This window comes from Oncorhynchus clarkii, chromosome 22, assembly GCF_045791955.1.
Source record: "Oncorhynchus clarkii lewisi isolate Uvic-CL-2024 chromosome 22, UVic_Ocla_1.0, whole genome shotgun sequence".
NCBI lineage: Eukaryota > Metazoa > Chordata > Actinopteri > Salmoniformes > Salmonidae > Oncorhynchus > Oncorhynchus clarkii.
This window is the reverse complement of record NC_092168.1, coordinates 45,661,123-45,679,634: the sequence shown is the minus strand read 5'-3', so window position 1 is coordinate 45,679,634 and position 18,512 is coordinate 45,661,123. Positions and strand designations below refer to the sequence as shown.

The window sequence follows — 18,512 nt, the reverse complement described above, 5'->3', positions numbered from 1 at the left end:
GGTCGCTACAGTTAGTGTTATTTGTGGTCGTACACATTATTTTGGATACATTTTTTAAGTACAAAGGGAGGGTGGTGAAAATATTCAGAGTAAATTGTGAACTGTCCCTAATTACTTGAGGTGCTTTTGAGATCATTGATTGATACAACTGAACTAGAAATCACATTTCTCAGTCACATTAAAATGTTCAATATATTTCCTTTAACATCCTCTGTGCTGTGTGCTTATTGTTTAACCATTGATATGTTCTAGATTATTTTGAGACCTTAAGTAGAATCAGGTAGTATTGGAATGTCTACCAATAGCATGTCCATTTTTTTGTGATAAATTACACCGGTCACTGTTTTGCACACGGGTCATTTATAAAGTATTAAGAAAGATGGAATAGTCCTCCCTTTATATTAGGGACTGCAAAACGACTTTACTAATGATCAGTAAATGTTTAAAAGTTGATTCATTAACATCTTATGAATTATCTTATGAATCAATATTGCAGACTATAAAATGTGTGAATAACTAGCTGTCTAAAACAAATGTGGGAGTAATGATACATGAATGATGAATAAACTATTTACTTACCCATTATAAATCCTTCATTACAAAGTGTTATTATAAAGTGTTCTCAATCTCTATATTCATTCTGACTCCACAACCTCTGAGAGAGCTGCTATTGTGTGACCCCTGACCTGGCAGCAGTGATGTAGTGAGAGTGGTGGTAGTGTCTGCTGTGGTCTCCTGCGCTGTTGTGCTTAAACAGTAACACATATTGTAGTTATTTAAACATTTGAGAATACCTAGTTTATTAACATTTAATTAAAGGTGGAGTAATGATTAATACATGGTGAGCAAACTGGAAATGACTTACAAATGGTTTATTACTGAATTTATAAAGTGTTACCCATACTTGAATGTTCTTGCATTTTACCATCAACTACTTATACAATACAGAATTTATTTAGACCTGGACGTTATCTGACATCATGCAGTATTGTACATTTCAACTTTACTACACTTGATGAAGAAGTTGTGTCACTATTGAGCCACTAGAGGGAGATGTTAAACAACATATAGAATGACTCATGACTTCCTCAGAATGTACTATTAGAATACTTACTATTTATCATTAAGTATCACGGAACAACCACAGACTTAGGTATTTGGAGTACACAATCCACAATGACTACAATGTCTTTTATAAAACAAGTTTATGCCTTCTTATATCTTCTCCAAGTCATTCAAATCTAATCCATCCAAATCATTCTGTATCAACACCACAGGTATCTTTGACGAGAACAATGAGATAAGTCATGTCAGTGTATTGTTACGTGAAAGAAGCAATTACAACAATTGTATATTATAACGATGTCAAACCTATGTTTGTGAAACCAGGGAATACAATTATAGCATCTTCAGAGTTAAAATGGGATTAGCTGTCACTTTGAACCATGGATAAAAGAAAGCATAAATTATTGGATTTATTGAGGAATAGAAGTGGCAGGAAACGGATGAAACGTGAGAATTTGTCAATTACTGTTGTTCTGGGATTGATTTGCACTTTTGCCACCAAAGTATGTTCATTTCTAGGAGACAGAACGCATCTCCTTCCTGAGCGGTATGATTGCTGCATGGTCCCATGGTGTTTATACTTGCATACTATTGTTTGTACAGATGAACGTGGTCTACAATTATTTTTCTGAGGTATTGGATGATTTCTTTTGATTTTCCCATGATGTCAAGCAAAGAGGCACTGAGTTTGAAGGTAGACCTTGAAATACATCCACAGGTACACCTCAGATGATGTCAATTAGCCCATCAGAAGCTTTAAAATCCATGATATGATTTTCTGGAATTATCCAAGCTGTTTAAAGGCTCAGTCAACTTAGTGTATGTACATGTATGACCCACTGGAATTGTGATAATGTGAATTATAAGTGAAATAATCTGTCAACAATTGTTGAAAAAATGACTTGTGTCATGCACAAAGTAGATGTCCTAAACAACTTGTTAAAACTATAGTTTGTTAACAAGACATTTCTGGAGTGGTTGAAAACCGAGTTTTAATGACTCCAACCTAAATGTATGTAAACATCCACCTTCAACTGTATATTAAACACAGTGTTGTAACCCAAACAAAGAGCGAGGTGTAAAAATCTAATAAATACACGGGTCGAGACCAGTAATAGCAATACACAAGACTAGACCCGTAATAACAAGTGCACACTAACACGGTAACATGCAAGCTGATACAACAGAGCACAGGTCCTCACAAGACCAACAGAAATGGAACAATAATTGACAAGGACAATGTGGAACAGAGGGCACATATTTACACCTACTTATCAGGGGGAATGGGAACCAGGTGTGAGTAATGAGACAAGAAAGTCCGGGGTTGGTGAACAGAATGAGCAGCAGTACCGGTGGAGAGCCAGACCCGGTCGGCAGGCGAGAAAACAGGCGCCTCACTGCGATGGCGGTCGGCCTAATTCTGCGCATACTCAGCTCAAGGTAGAAAATCTGAACCACTCCCCTGGCCGGTCCTGAGTAACACCTCAGGAACATGCCCACTTCCTGATTGACCCTTTCCACCTGCCCATTTGCTTGAGGACGGTACCCGGAGGTGAGACTGACCGTGACCCCCAGGTGATGAGAACGGTGGTGTTCCCCTGGGAGGGGGGAAGGTCAGTGACAAAGTCCACCAAGAGGTGAGACCAGTTTCATTGTGGAACCGGCAGGGGAAGGCACTTTCCATAAGGGAGGTGTCTGGGTGTCTTACACTGGGGACAGATGGAGCAGGAAGAGACGTAATCCTGGATGTCTCTAGCCAAGGTGGGCCACCAGTACCTCTCAGTTAGGCAGGCGATGTTATGACCTATCCCAGGATGACACAACACCGTGTGTGCCCAGGTAAGGAGTCGGTCCTGCACACCCGTGGACACGTTGTCGCAGTCCTCTGGGCAATGTGCAGGTGCTGTTTCCATACGCAGGACCTGCGGTATGTCGACGTCCATGTCCCACACCACTGGCATGATTATACGGGATGGAGGGATGATGTGGGTCTCCTCTCCCTGCCTCTCCCCTGCGTCATAGAGGTGAGACAGGGCATCCGCATTCTTGTTCTTCGAGCCTGGCCTATATGAAAGCGTGAATTGGAACCTGGTGAAGAATAGAGCCCATCTAGCCTGTCTCGGGTTTAGCCTCTTCGCTGCCCTGATGTACTCCAGGTTGCGGTGGTCCGTCCACACCAGGAAAGGGTGTTTGGACCCCTGCAAACCAGTGCCTTCAGAGCCTTCAAAATAATTTTTAAAAAACGATTGATGTAGCTATGAAATCTAACTCAACATTTAACTACTACAAAATAATTTAAATTACAACAAATAAAGTTTAACTTACTCGTTCTTTGCTGTCCAGTGGCACCACAAGTAGGCATTTGATTTGCAAATCATCACATGTGGCTTACTGTACTACAGAAACAATGCTAACCAAACAACAGTGTGCAGGGCATGCACACTGAATTAAAGGTTAAATACACTAATGTGGTTTAAGCAATGTTGTGAACACAGATATTACAATGTAGTTGTTTTTCTATAAATAAATAAATTAAAAGGTGTTTTAAAAACAGGGTAAATCAGAAAAAAGTGAAATATCCGAAACTTGAAAAATCTCAACCAAGACAATGGAATTAGGGTAAAAAACAGAATTAGGCAAAAAAAATGAAAGTTGACTGTGTCTTCCTGCTGCACAGCATTTTGGAGAAAGTTGAGGTCAGGTCCCAATATTGTCTATGCCCCCAAGAGGGAAAGAGGTTGGGTCATCCTAGAAATGTTTTAGAGTATTATAATACATACAATTAACAGATGCTTTTATCCAACGCGACTTACTTACTCGTGCATACAATTTTACCTATGGGTGGTCCCGGCAATCAAACCATCTATCCTGTCATTGCAATGCTCTGCTGAAATGACAAGGTTATAAATGCTTTGTGATGCCTCAATGTAATATGATTCATAGATCCTTTATTAAGCATTGCTTATGACACCCTTTATAAAGCACAGGTTTATGTCATATTTGGCCTAGTGGGTTATGTCACATTTGACACACAGTTAAGCCACATGTATGTGATAACATGTTTTTAGACATTTTTGCAAATGTATTGCAAATTAAATACAGAAATATGTAATTTACATAAGGGTCCCAATTTTCACTTTTTTTCATTTGAGTTGATGTTAGAGAATGTCAGCTTTTATTTGAATGTATTTTCATACATACAGTGAACCCTTCATAGAGGATGACATGTGGTTATAGATGATATGTGACACATTGATGTAGTGTTTATAAAGTCTTTATGAAGTCCTTATGAAACATTTATAAGATGCTTGTGATATAAAATAGGATCCTTTATGTAAATGAGATATTTCTGTATTTAATGTGCTTTCACATTGTTTTCACTTTGTCAATATGAGGTGTTGCATGTAGATGATGAGAAAAAAAGTGTTTTCGTACATTTTGAATTCAGGCTGTAACACGATAACATGAGGAATAAGTGAAGTGGTATGAATATTTTCTGAATACTCTGTATTCAGGGAGTTTCCTGTAATGAAAGGCTTTGGTATTATTCAGACAGATGGTCTCTTCTCAGTTTGGCAGAGACACACTTTCACCTAACACATAAAGATCAGATATATGTTGTCTTAATTGAACATAAATAATTATCTTTCACATAGAATGAGTCAAGTCATCCCTCTCAGACACAGATTGTATACTTCAGTACCATCCTATGGCCAACGCACTTACTGAAAGCAATCCCTGCCCACTGGGCACAGACGTAAATTCAATGTCTACACCACGTTGGTTGAAAAGAAACAATGTTGATTCAACCAGTGTTTGCCCAGTGGGTGTAAAACTCTCAATGCAACTTTTTAGTTTAGGAAATTTTCATATATATATCTGTTTTCCCATTTAGAAATGAAAACACCTTATGGATCTAGCCCCCCCATTTAAAGAAGTCATACGTATTTGGACACCTTCACTTGTAGTGTGTTAAATGTAGTAACCTTTTAAACGTAATGTTCTGTTAAATTATGTATTTAGATATTGGTTCTATTACCCTGTAAATAGTCTATGAACTGCTCTTAGTCTGTGTCACTCTGACAATGCTCATCCATATATTCATATATTCTTAATTCCAGTTCTTTACTTAGATTTGGGTGTATTAGGTATTTGTTGTGAGATTGTTACATATTGCTACACTGTCGGAACTAGGTGCATAAACATTTCTTTACAGCCGCAATAACATTGAATAAACACATGTTTTTGACCAATAACATTTGATTTGATTTCTACTGAGTGACTGAAATCAGTCACTGCCAACAAGGATGCTGTCAGTTTCAGACAAACACGTTACTTCCTTCAGCACACTACTACTAATAAAATGTTCAATATATTTCCTTTAACGTCCTCTGTGTTGTGTGCTTATTGTTTATCCATTGATATGTTCTAGGTCATTTTGAGAACTTAAGGAGCATCAGGTACTGCTGGAATATCTACCAATAGCATGTCCATCTTTTTGTGATAAATTACACTGGTCACTGTTCAAAACATTTATAAAGAATAGTCTTTACTTTAGATTAGGGGAAAAACTACTTTACTAATGAGTATTGAATGGTAAAAATACATTTATTAAACATCTTTGGAATGATCTATTGAATCATATACTATAAAAGTTGTTTATAATTATGTGAATTACCTGTTAACTAAAATAAATATTGGATTAATGACAAATGAATAAACAATTTACTAATCAAATATACATTTTTTAGTGTGATACCCACTCTCTATATTCCTTCAGAGTAAATAGCATCTGAGAGAGCTACTCTGGTGTGACCCCTGACCTGGCAACAGTGATGTTGTGAGCGTAGTGGTACTGTTCGTACACCAGTATGTTGACATTGAAGTGTCTGCTGTGGTCTACTGCACTCTTGTGCTGAAAAATTCATGTGTAACTGTAGTAGTTATTTATAAATGTGAGAATACCTAGCTGAATAACATTACACAAAATGGGGCGTAATATTAAATGGTGAGCAGAATGAAAATTCCTTACAAATGGTTTATTACTGAATGTTATTATAATGTGTTACCCATAATTGCATGTTCTTACATTTTACGATCAACTACTTGCACAATACTGAATTTATTTAGACCTAGACTTTATCTGATATCATGCAGTATTTTACATTTCAACTTTACTACTCTTGATGAAGACATTGTGTCACAATTGAGCCACTAGAGGGAGATGTTAAACTACAAATAGAATGACTCATGACGTCCTCAAAATGTACTATTAGAATGCTCACTATTTATCATTGAATAACACGGAACAACCACAACCTGAGGTATTTGGAGTACACAATCCACAATGACAACATTGTCCTTTATAAGCTTATGCCTTCTTATGCCTTCTCCAAGTCATTCCATTCCAATCCAGACAAATCATTCTGTATCAACACTACATGCATCTATGATGACAACACTGAGATAAGTCAAGTCAGTGTATTGTTACATGAAATAATTACAACAATTGAAGAACAAAACTATATCAAACCTATCTTTGCCGAACTAGGGAATCATATTATAGGAACTATGAATGTCTTATCTTTAAAGTTAAAATAAGTTTAGTTGTCACTTTAAACCATGGATAAAGGAAAGCATAAATTATTGGATTAATTAAGGAATTAACAAATGCCAGAAAACTGATTAAATATGATAAGAAATTATCACTTAAAATGGAAAATGAATAGAAAACAAATAGTGTTGGAATCCAACAAATGAAATAGTTGAAAACAACAATAGATAGAGTTTTTGCTGCTTTTCTCTCAGACTTATTTGCCTGTACAGTTTTAACACCAGTCACACTGGCAGCCTCTTTTGAAAATACCTTTCTGGACTGTGATCTGGCCACCACAAAGATTTTCATATAAAGTGTTATAATAACAGAGCACGGGACAACCATTGTAATAACAAGGTCAGTGAAATTAACCCAGATTGACCCTTCAAAAGTAGTACATTCTTTCAAACACCTACTTGGTACCTGTACATTGACAAAGTTTTTTACAATAGCAGCACGGTATATGATACAACAACACCAGGTAATGGAAATACAACACGTGATTCTTGTTATTGTTATTTTAGAGTGGTACAATAAGGGATCACACACAGCAACATAGCGGTCTATAGATATCAAGACCAAATTGCCCAGAGATAAAGAAGTACATACAGAAGCAATGTAGATCTGAAACACACAGAAATGTTCCCCAAAACCCCAGCATGATTCCATTATTGCTACAGTCATTACTGGTATCACAATCAATCCCACCAGGAGATCTGATGCAGAGAGAGAGACTATGAGCAGGTTGGTTGGAGTGTGGAGCTGCTTGAAGTGAGAGATGGAGATGATCACCAGTAGGTTCAACAATACTGTAACTGCTGAAATCAATGAGAAGAAGATGTACAGTGTTATGTAGATAGATGTCGATAGAAAAGCCTTTATGCAAGAAGAGTTTCTGTCCTGAAAACAGTATTGAACATCTTCATGTTTCTCCATTTGTAATAAAAAGTAAAAATGCTGAGGTCCTGCTCCTGCTTGGTCCTGTGTGTGACCCTGTCAGGTCCGCCTTCTGACAAACTCTGAGCTCTGCCTCTCTATTTATCCCTGAGTTACGAACAGAAACTCCCCTCCCTGGAGTCTCTCTGCACACACACACACACACACACACACACACACACACACACACACACACACACACACACACACACACACACACACACACACACACACACACACACACACACACACACACACACACACACACACACCACCACCACAACCACCAACGAAACACACACAAATTAACAAATGGTTGGATAAACAAATAATTTGTGAAAGCATGATGTAACGTATGACAGGATTGGATGATGCTGTGACCACCTAGCCTGATGAGGGCATGGTCAGTGTGTAGGAAAGTTGACAATAGGAAGTTGATGAGATGCTAATAGCAAATGCAATCAAAATAGTGGCATTCGACAGGAACATTCCATAGACTATAAAAATGTCGATCTGAACTGAATTATTAATAAATCCCGTGTCTGAGCCGCTGAATTGCGACTCCACTTTGTCTCTATACTGACATGTTTCCTGTTTGTGTCACACCCTGATCTGTTTCATCTGTCAATGTGATTGTGTCCACCCACCTCTGGGTGTCGCCCTTCTTCCTCATTATCTCCTGTGTATTTATACCTGTGTGTTCTGTCTGTCTGTGCCAGTTCGTCTTGTTTGTTTAAATCAAATGTATTTATTTATATAGTCCTGCTTGAAGTGAGAGATGGAGATGATCACCAGTAGGTTCAACAATACTGTAACTGCTGAAATCAATGAGAAGAAGATGTACAGTGTTATGTAGATAGATGTCGATAGCAAAGCCTTTCTGCAAGAAGAGTTTCTGTCCTGAAAACAGTATTGAACATCTTCATGTTTCTCCATTTGTAATAAAATGTAAAAATAGTGAGGTCCTGCTCCTGCTTGGTCCTGTGTGTGACCCTGTCAGGTCCACCTTCTGACAGACTCTTAGCTCTGCCTTTCTGTTTATCCCTGAGTTACTGATAGAAAGAAAAGGTACATTTTCTCCAATTCAAATCATATGAAACCACATTTTATTCTTTGCTGAACAGTGAATTGCGTACTTACAAGCCGTTAACCAACAATGAAGTTTTAAGAAAAAATAAGTGTTAAGTGAAAAATAGATAAGTAAAAAAATAACAGTAAGAAATAATTAAAGAGCAGCAGTAAAATAACAACAGCTAGGCTATATACAGGGGGTACCGGTACAGAGTCAATGTGGAGGCTATATACAGGGGGTACCGGTACAGAGTCAAAGTGGAGGCTATATACAGGGAGTACCGGTACAGAGTCAATGTGGAGGCTATATACAGGGAGTACCGGTACAGAGTCAATGTGGAGGCTATATACAGGGGATACCGGTACAGAGTCAATGTGGAGGCTATATACAGGGGATACCGGTACAGAGTCAATGTGGAGGCTATATACAGGGGGTACCGGTACAGAGTCAATGTGGAGGCTATATACAGGGGGTACCGGTACAGAGTCAATGTGGAGGCTATATACAGGGGATACCGGTACAGAGTCAATGTGGAGGCTATATACAGGGGGTACCGGTACAGAGTCAATGTGGAGGCTATATACAGGGGATACCGGTACAGAGTCAATGTGGAGGCTATATACAGGGAGTACCGGTACAGAGTCAATGTGGAGGTTATATACAGGGGGTACCGGTACAGAGTCAATGTGGAGGCTATATACAGGGGATACCGGTCCAGAGTCAATGTGGAGGCTATATACAGGGGGTACCGGTACAGAGTCAATGCGGAGGCTATATATAAGGAGTACCGGCACAGAGTCAATGTGGAGGCTATATACAGGGGATACCGGTACAGAGTCAATGTGGAGGCTATATAAAGGGGGTACCGGTACAGAGTCAATGTGGAGGCTATATACAGGGTATTACGGTACAGAGTCAATGTGGAGGCTATATACAGGGGGTACCAGTACAGAGTCAATGTGGAGGCTATATACAGGGGGTACCGGTCCAGAGTCAATGTGGAGGCTATATACAGAGGATACCGGTCCAGAGTCAATGTGGAGGCTATATACAGGGGATACCGGTCCAGAGTCAATGTGGAGGCTATATACAGGGTATTACGGTACAGAGTCAATGTGGAGGCTATATACAGGGGGTACCGGTACAGAGTCAATGTGGAGGCTATATACAGGGGATACCGGTCCAGAGTCAATGTGGAGGCTATATACAGGGTATTACGGTACAGAGTCAATGTGGAGGCTATATACAGGGGGTACTGGTACAGAGTCAATGTGGAGGCTATATACAGGGGATACCGGTCCAGAGTCAATGTGGAGGCTATATACAGGGGGTACCGGTACAGAGTCAATGTGGAGGCTATATACAGGGAGTACCGGTACAGAGTCAATGTGGAGGCTATATACAGGGGATACCGGTCCAGAGTCAATGTGGAGGCTATATACAGGGTATTACGGTACAGAGTCAATGTGGAGGCTATATACAGGGGATACCGGTCCGGAGTCAATGTGGAGGCTATATACAGGGGGTACCGGTACAGAGTCAATGTGGAGGCTATATTCAGGGAGTACCGGTACAGAGTCAATGTGGAGGCTATATACAGGGGGTACCGGTACAGAGTCAATGTGGAGACTATATACAGGGGGTACCGGTACAGAGTCAATGTGGAGGCTATATACAGGGGGTACCGGTACAGAGTCAATGTGGAGGCTATATACAGGGGGTACCGGTACAGAGTCAATGTGGAGGCTATATACAGGGGATACCGGTACAGAGTCAATGTGGAGGCTATATACAGGGGGTACCGGTACAGAGTCAATGTGGAGGCTATATACAGGGGGTACCGGTACAGAGTCAATGTGGAGGCTATATACAGGGGGTACCGGTACAGAGTCAATGTGGAGGCTATATACAGGGAGTACCGGTACAGAGTCAATGTGGAGGCTATATACAGGGGTACCGGTACAGAGTCAATGTGGAGGCTATATACAGGGGATACCGCTACAGAGTCAATGTGGAGGCTATATACAGGGGATACCGGTACAGAGTCAATGTGGAGGCTATATACAGGGGGTACCGGTAAAGAGTCAATGTGGAGGCTATATACAGGGGGTACCGGTACAGAGTCAATGTGGAGGCTATATACAGGGGGTACCGGTACAGAGTCAATGTGGAGGCTATATACAGGGGGTACCGGTACAGAGTCAATGTGGAGGCTATATACAGGGGGTACCGGTACAGAGTCAATGTGGAGGCTATATACAGGGGGTACCGGTACAGAGTCAATGTGGAGGCTATATACAGGGGGTACCGGTACAGAGTCAATGTGGAGGCTATATACAGGGGGTACCGGCACAGAGTCAATGTGGAGGCTATATACAGGGGGTACCGGTACAGAGTCAATGTGGAGGCTATATACAGGGGGTACCGGTACAGAGTCAATGTGGAGGCTATATACAGGGGATACCGGTACAGAGTCAATGTGGAGGCTATATACAGGGGGTACCGGTACAGAGTCAATGTGGAGGCTATATACAGGGGATACCGGTAAAGAGTCAATGTGGAGGCTATATACAGGGGATACCGGTACAGAGTCAATGTGGAGGCTATATACAGGGGATACCGGTACAGAGTCAATGTGGAGGCTATATACAGGGGGTACCGGTACAGAGTCAATGTGGAGGCTATATACAAGGGGTACCGGTACAGAGTCAATGTGGAGGCTATATACAGGGGGTACCGGTGCAGAGTCAATGTGGAGGCTATATACAGGGGATACCGGTACAGAGTCAATGTGGAGGCTATATACAGGGGATACCGGTACAGAGTCAATGTGGAGGCTATATACAGGGGATACCGGTACAGAGTCAATGTGGAGGCTATATACAGGGGGTACCGGTACAGAGTCAATGTGGAGGCTATATACAAGGGGTACCGGTACAGAGTCAATGTGGAGGCTATATACAGGGGGTACCGGTGCAGAGTCAATGTGGAGGCTATATACAGGGGATACCGGTACAGAGTCAATGTGGAGGCTATATACAGGGGATACCGGTACAGAGTCAATGTGGAGGCTATATACAGGGGATACCGGTACAGAGTCAATGTGGAGGCTATATACAGGGTATTACGGTACAGAGTCAATGTGGAGGCTATATACAGGGGATACCGGTAAAGAGTCAATGTGGAGGCTATATACAGGGGATACCGGTAAAGAGTCAATGTGGAGGCTATATACAGGGGATACCGGTACAGAGTCAATGTGGAGGCTATATACAGGGGGTACCGGTACAGAGTCAATGTGGAGGCTATATACAAGGGGTACCGGTACAGAGTCAATGTGGAGGCTATATACAGGGGGTACCGGTGCAGAGTCAATGTGGAGGCTATATACAGGGGATACCGGTACAGAGTCAATGTGGAGGCTATATACAGGGGATACCGGTATAGAGTCAATGTGGAGGCTATATATAGGGGATACCGGTACAGAGTCAATGTGGAGGCTATATACAGGGTATTACGGTACAGAGTCAATGTGGAGGCTATATACAGGGGGTACCGGTACAGAGTCAATGTGGAGGCTATATACAGGGTATTACGGTACAGAGTCAATGTGGAGGCTATATACAGGGGGTACCGGTACAGAGTCAATGTGGAGGCTATATACAGGGGATACCGGTCCAGAGTCAATGTGGAGGCTATATACAGGGGGTACCGGTACACAGTCAATGTGGAGGCTATATACAGGGAGTACCGGTACAGAGTCAATGTGGAGGCTATATACAGGGGATACCGGTCCAGAGTCAATGTGGAGCCTATATACAGGGTATTACGGTACAGAGTCAATGTGGATGCTATATACAGGGGGTACCGGTCCAGAGTCAATGTGGAGGCTATATACAGGGTATTACGGTACAGAGTCAATGTGGAGGCTATATCCAGGGGATACCGGTCCAGAGTCAATGTGGAGGCTATATACAGGGGGTACCGGTACAGAGTCAATGTGGAGGCTATATACAGGGAGTACCGGTACAGAGTTAATGTGGAGGCTATATACAGGGGGTACCGGTATAGAGTCAATGTGGAGACTATATACAGGGGGTACCGGTACAGAGTCAATGTGGAGGCTATATACAGGGGGTACCGGTACAGAGTCAATGTGGAGACTATATACAGGGGATACCGGTCCAGAGTCAATGTGGAGGCTATATACAGGGTATTACGGTACAGAGTCAATGTGGAGGCTATATACAGGGGGTACCGGTACAGAGTCAATGTGGAGCCTATATACAGGGTATTACGGTACAGAGTCAATGTGGATGCTATATACAGGGGGTACCGGTCCAGAGTCAATGTGGAGACTATATACAGGGGGTACCGGTACAGAGTCAATGTGGAGGCTATATACAGGGGGTACCGGTACAGAGTCAATGTGGAGACTATATACAGGGGATACCGGTCCAGAGTCAATGTGGAGGCTATATACAGGGTATTACGGTACAGAGTCAATGTGGAGGCTATATACAGGGGGTACCGGTACAGAGTCAATGTGGAGGCTATATACAGGGGATACCGGTCCAGAGTCAATGTGGAGGCTATATACAGGGGGTACCGGTCCAGAGTCAATGTGGAGGCTATATACAGGGTATTACGGTACAGAGTCAATGTGGAGGCTATATACAGGGGGTACCGGTCCAGAGTCAATGTGGAGGCTATATACAGGGTATTACGGTACAGAGTCAATGTGGAGGCTATATACAGGGGGTACCGGTACAGAGTCAATGTGGAGGCTATATGCAGGGGATACCGGTCCAGAGTCAATGTGGAGGCTTTATAAGCTTATGCCTTCTTATGCCTTCTCCAAGTCATTCCATTCCAATCCAGGCAAATCATTCTTTATCAACACCACATGTACCTATGATGACAACAGTGAGATGAGTCATGTCAGTGTATTGTTACGTGAAATAATTACAACACCTGTTGAACAAAACTATATCAGTAGTGTGGAGCTGCTTGAAATGAGAGATGGAGATGATCACCAGTAGATTAAAAAATACTGTAACTGCCGAAATCAATGAGAAGAAGATGTACAGTGTTATGTAGATAGATGTCGATAGCAAAGCCTTTCTGCAAGAAGAGTTTCTGTCTCGAAAACAGTATTGAACATCTTCATGTGTCTCCATTTGTATTGAAAAGTAAAAATGCTGAGGTCCTGCTCCTGCTTGGTCCTGTGTGTGACCCTGTCAGGTCCACCTTCTGAGAAACTCTGAGCTCTGCCTCTATATTTATACCTGAGTTACTGACAGAAACTCCCCTCCCTGGAGTCTCTCTGCACACACACACACACACACACACACACACACACACACACACACACACACACACACACACACACACACACACACACACACACACACACACACACACACACACACACACACACATCACCACAACCACCAACAAAACATACACAAGTGAACAAATGGTTGGATTAACAAATCATTTGTGAAAGCATGATGTAATGTATGACAGGATTGGATGTTTCTGTGCCCACCTAGCCTGTCCTTCAGCCTGACTGATCATTAGAGATGAGAGAAAAGGTGCATTTACTTAACAGAGCATTTTAATGGGGAAAATATAGCATGGGTGATGTTTTGGTCACTCAAAGGCTTTTTAGTTTGGAAACTGTGTAAAACTAAATGTTTGGGTCGATGTCAGAGCTCAGTTTGGACCATAATCCACAAACTCAGGAAACATGATGGCACGCCACAAGTCAATTGGTCAGTGTGTAGAAAAGTTGACAGTAGTGAAGTTGATGAGATAGCATACATTTATGGTGTACATGCTAATAGCAAATGCAATCAAAATAGTGGCATTCCATAGGAAGATTCCATAGACTATAAAAATATCAATCTGAACTGAATCATTAATAAATCCTGTGTCTGAGCCGCTGAATTGCGATTCCACTTTGTCTCTATACTGACATGTTTGTGTCACACCCTGATCTGTTTCACCTTTCTTTGTGATTGTGTCCACCCCCCTCCAGGTGTCACCCTTCTTCCTCATTATCCCCTGTGTATTTGTACCTGTGTTTCCTCTCTGTCTGTGCCATTTTGTCTTGTTTGTTTCCGCACTTTGGCAACGGAGAGTGCGTGGAGCCCAGAAGCATTATTCGACATGTTCTTGCACGGCGTCTCGGAGGAGGTTGAGAACGAGCTTGCGGCTCAGGAGATACCCACAGATCTTGGCTCACTCATCGCTTTGACCATCCACATCAATGGGCGATTGCTGGAATGACAAATGAGCAGGGAATTCGATGTCACTCACTCGTCCAGAAATTCCACCTCGCCTTCGAGCCATCCTGGAAGTCCCCGACAGTCCCGTGGCCGAGAGCACTCAACGATTCCGGACCTTCCTCAAGAGTCACCGAAAAGGGCAGAGGCACTGTTTCCCGACACCATGCAACTAGGCAGAGCTGGGCTGTCACCAGCAGAACGGCAACACAGGATCAGGACAAGGAGCTGTCTGTATTGCGGGACTTTTGGTCATTTTATATTATAGTGCCCGGTACAGGACCAGGCTCTCCAGGGAGTGAGTACTCTGGTGGGCCATATGGAGAACTTTTCTGCTTGTCATTCTGCTGTGGGGGTACCAGTCCAAATCTCTCTGGGTTCTCATTGACTCAGGGGCCGATGAGAGCTTTCTGGACGCCACACCGAGCTGAACATCCCCACTCAGCCCCTCTCCATTCCCATGGATGTTAGAGTGCTGGACGTGCGCTCTATAGGTCGGGTCACCAATAACACCACTCCCATCAACCTACGTGTGTCAGGGAAACAGAGCGAGACCATTCAGTTCCCGCTCATCACGTCCCTCCAGATTCCCATGGTGTTGGGATTCTCCTGACTCCAGCGACACATTCCACTCATCAACTGTTCTACGGGTGCTATCATGGGCTGGAGTTTGTTCTGCCATGCCCCGGGGGACGTCTGTACTCATTGTCGGGACCAGAGACCAAGGCTATTGAGAACTAGACAGTGTCTCCTGACCCCTCCTGTCTCAGCCTCCAGTATTTATGCTGCAGTAGTTTATGTGTCCGGGGGCTAGGGTCAGTTTGTTATATCTGAAGTACTTCTCCTGTCCTATTCAGTGTCCTGTGTGACTTTAAGTGTGCTCTCTCTAATTCTCTCTTTCTCTCTTTCTTTCTCTCTCTCGGAGGACCTGAGCAATAGGACCATGCCTCAGGACTACCTGACATGATGACTCCTTGCTGTCCCCAGTCCACCTGGCCGTGCTGCTGCTCCAGTTTCAACTGTTCTGCCTTATTATTATTGGACCATGCTGGTAATTTTTGAACATTTGAACATCTTGGCCATGTTCTGTTATAATCTCCACCCGGCACAGCCAGAAGAGGACTGGCCATCCCACATAGCCTGGTTCCTCTCTAGGTTTCTTCCTAGGTTTTGGCCTTTCTAGGGAGATTTTCCTAGCCACCGTGGTTCTACACCTGCATTGCTTGCTGTTTGGGGTTTTAGGCTGGGTTTCTGTACAGCACTTTGAGATAATAGCTGATGTACGAAGGGCTATATAAATACATTTGAGTTTATTTAGATTGGGGACACCCTAGCTACAGGATTTAAACGTCCCTCCTCCTCTCCCGCTGGCGCAGGGTTCTTCTTCGTGTAGAAGAAGGACAAGACCCTGCAGAAGTGCATTGACTGCTGGGGACTACTGGGGACAACTGAAGAACCGTTATCCGCTAACACTCATTTCCTCAGCCTTCAAGCTGCTCCAGGGGACCACTGTCTTCTCCAAGCTGGGTCTACGAAATGCCTACCAAATCAGGCGTTTCGTAGTGTGCTGAAGGAAGTAATGTATTTGTCTGAAAATGCTAACATTCGTGTTTGTTGGCAGTGACTACCAAAACCAAAGTGTGGATTGCAGTCAGTCATTAGAAATCAGATCAAATTCAATTTTATTGGTCACATACATATGGTTAGCAGATGTTATTGCATGTGTAGCGAAATGCTTGTGTTTCTAGTTCTGACTATGCAGTAATATATAACAAGTATTTTAACAAATTCACAACTACCTGATACACACAAATGTAAAGGGATTAATAAGAGTACGTACATATAAATATATGGATGAGCGATGGCCGTGCGGCATAGGCAAGATGCAGTAGATGGTATAGAATACTATATATCCTACACAACTCATCTCATATGTATATGTTAACATTTTTGAAGTAGCGTTATTTAAAGTGACTAGTGATACCTTTGTTAGTGATGGCTGTTTAACAGTCTGATGGCCTTGAGATTGAAGCTGTCTTTCGGTCTCTCGGTCCCACCTTTGATGCACCTGTACTGACCTCGCCTTCTGGATGATAGTGGGGTGAACAGGCAGTGGCTCGGATGGTTGTTGTCCTTGATGATCTTTTTGGCCTTCCTGTGACATCAGGTGCTGTAGATTTCCTGGAGGGCAGGTTGTTTGCCCCAGGTGATGCGTTGTGCAGACCACACTACCCTCTGGAGAGCCTTACGGTTGAGGGCAGTGCAGTTGCCGTTGCAGGCGGTGATGCAGCCCAACAGGATGCTCATGATTGTGCATCTATAAAGTTTGAGTGTTTTAGATGACTAGCCAAATTTGCAGCGACCACGTTGTTTTGCTTCGGCCTCTGGGATAAGATTGCATGTCCAGGGGGGAGGTCCGAACAAAGTATCTGTTTCAGGAAAAACGTATTCCTTGTCATAATGATGGTAAGTTAACATCGCTTTTATATCCAATCGTTCTTCCTTATGTAATCCTTCCTAACATAAAGAATCCTTCCTTTCTTTATGTAATAACACTTGAGATTATCTGGGCTAACAATGTAAGAAACAAGACATTAAAAAACAAAGAACTGCATAGTTTTCTCAGGACCAGAAGCGAGGCAACTTTCTGTCGGCGCCATCGTTTTAACATCAATGACCAGACCCTGCGGCCTGCTGCGGATATGAGGGGGATGAATGGAAGACCGACTTCAACACAGCCAGCGGCCACTACGAATATCTGGTCATGCCCTTTGGCCTCGCCAACTCCCCTGCTGTGTTCCAGGCTCTGGTGAACGATGTTCTTTGTCTACATTGATGATATTCTGGTCTTCTCCCGCTCCCCCGAGGAACACGTGCTCCGTGTCCGATAGGTTCTCCAGCGCCTTCTGGAGAACTAGTTGTTTGTCAAGCAGGAAAAGTGAGTTCCATTGCTCCACTATTCCTTTACTGGGCTACATCATCTCTGTTGGGAGTGTCCAGATGGACCCCGAGAATGTGAAAGCTGTGGTGGAATGGCCTCAGCCTACGTCCAGGGTGCAGCTGCAACACTGCAACACATCCTGAAGTCGCCAACATTTATTGTCGCTTTATCCGAGGTAACAGCACCCTGGCCTCCCTCTCTCTGCCCTCACCTCTGCAAAGGTTCCGTTCACATGATCCATGGCCACTGACCGGGTGTTCTGGGACCTTAAAAACTTCTTAACGACGGCTCCGATCCTGGTTCATCCGGACACATCCCGTCAGTTCGTGGTGGAGGCCAATGCTTCGGATGTAGGAGTGGGGGTTCTGTCCCAAAGTTCTGCCCGGGACCTTAAGCTGCATCCCTGTTCCTTCTTCTCCCACCGCCTCAACGCCACTGAGAGGAAAAATTGCCGAAGTTGTTCAAATTCTTATGAATTCTTCAAATTGGGGGATTAGATACATAAGGTGTCTTCATTTCTAAACAGTAAAACAGAAAGTGCATTCGGAAATTATTCAGACCTCTTGACTTTTTCAACATTTTCTTACGTTACAGCCCTATTCTTAAATTTGT

At 42.9% G+C, this 18,512-nt stretch overlaps 1 protein-coding gene across 1 annotated transcript; it reads right to left on the bottom strand.

Annotated features, from left to right (window-relative positions):
• Positions 1-6,634: 6,634 nt before the first annotated feature.
• Positions 6,635-7,597, bottom strand: LOC139380826 (trace amine-associated receptor 13c-like). Its single transcript, XM_071123915.1, has one exon. It carries the CDS (start codon positions 7,595-7,597, stop codon positions 6,635-6,637), a length of 963 nt encoding a protein of 320 aa, XP_070980016.1.
• Positions 7,598-18,512: the final 10,915 nt, after the last annotated feature.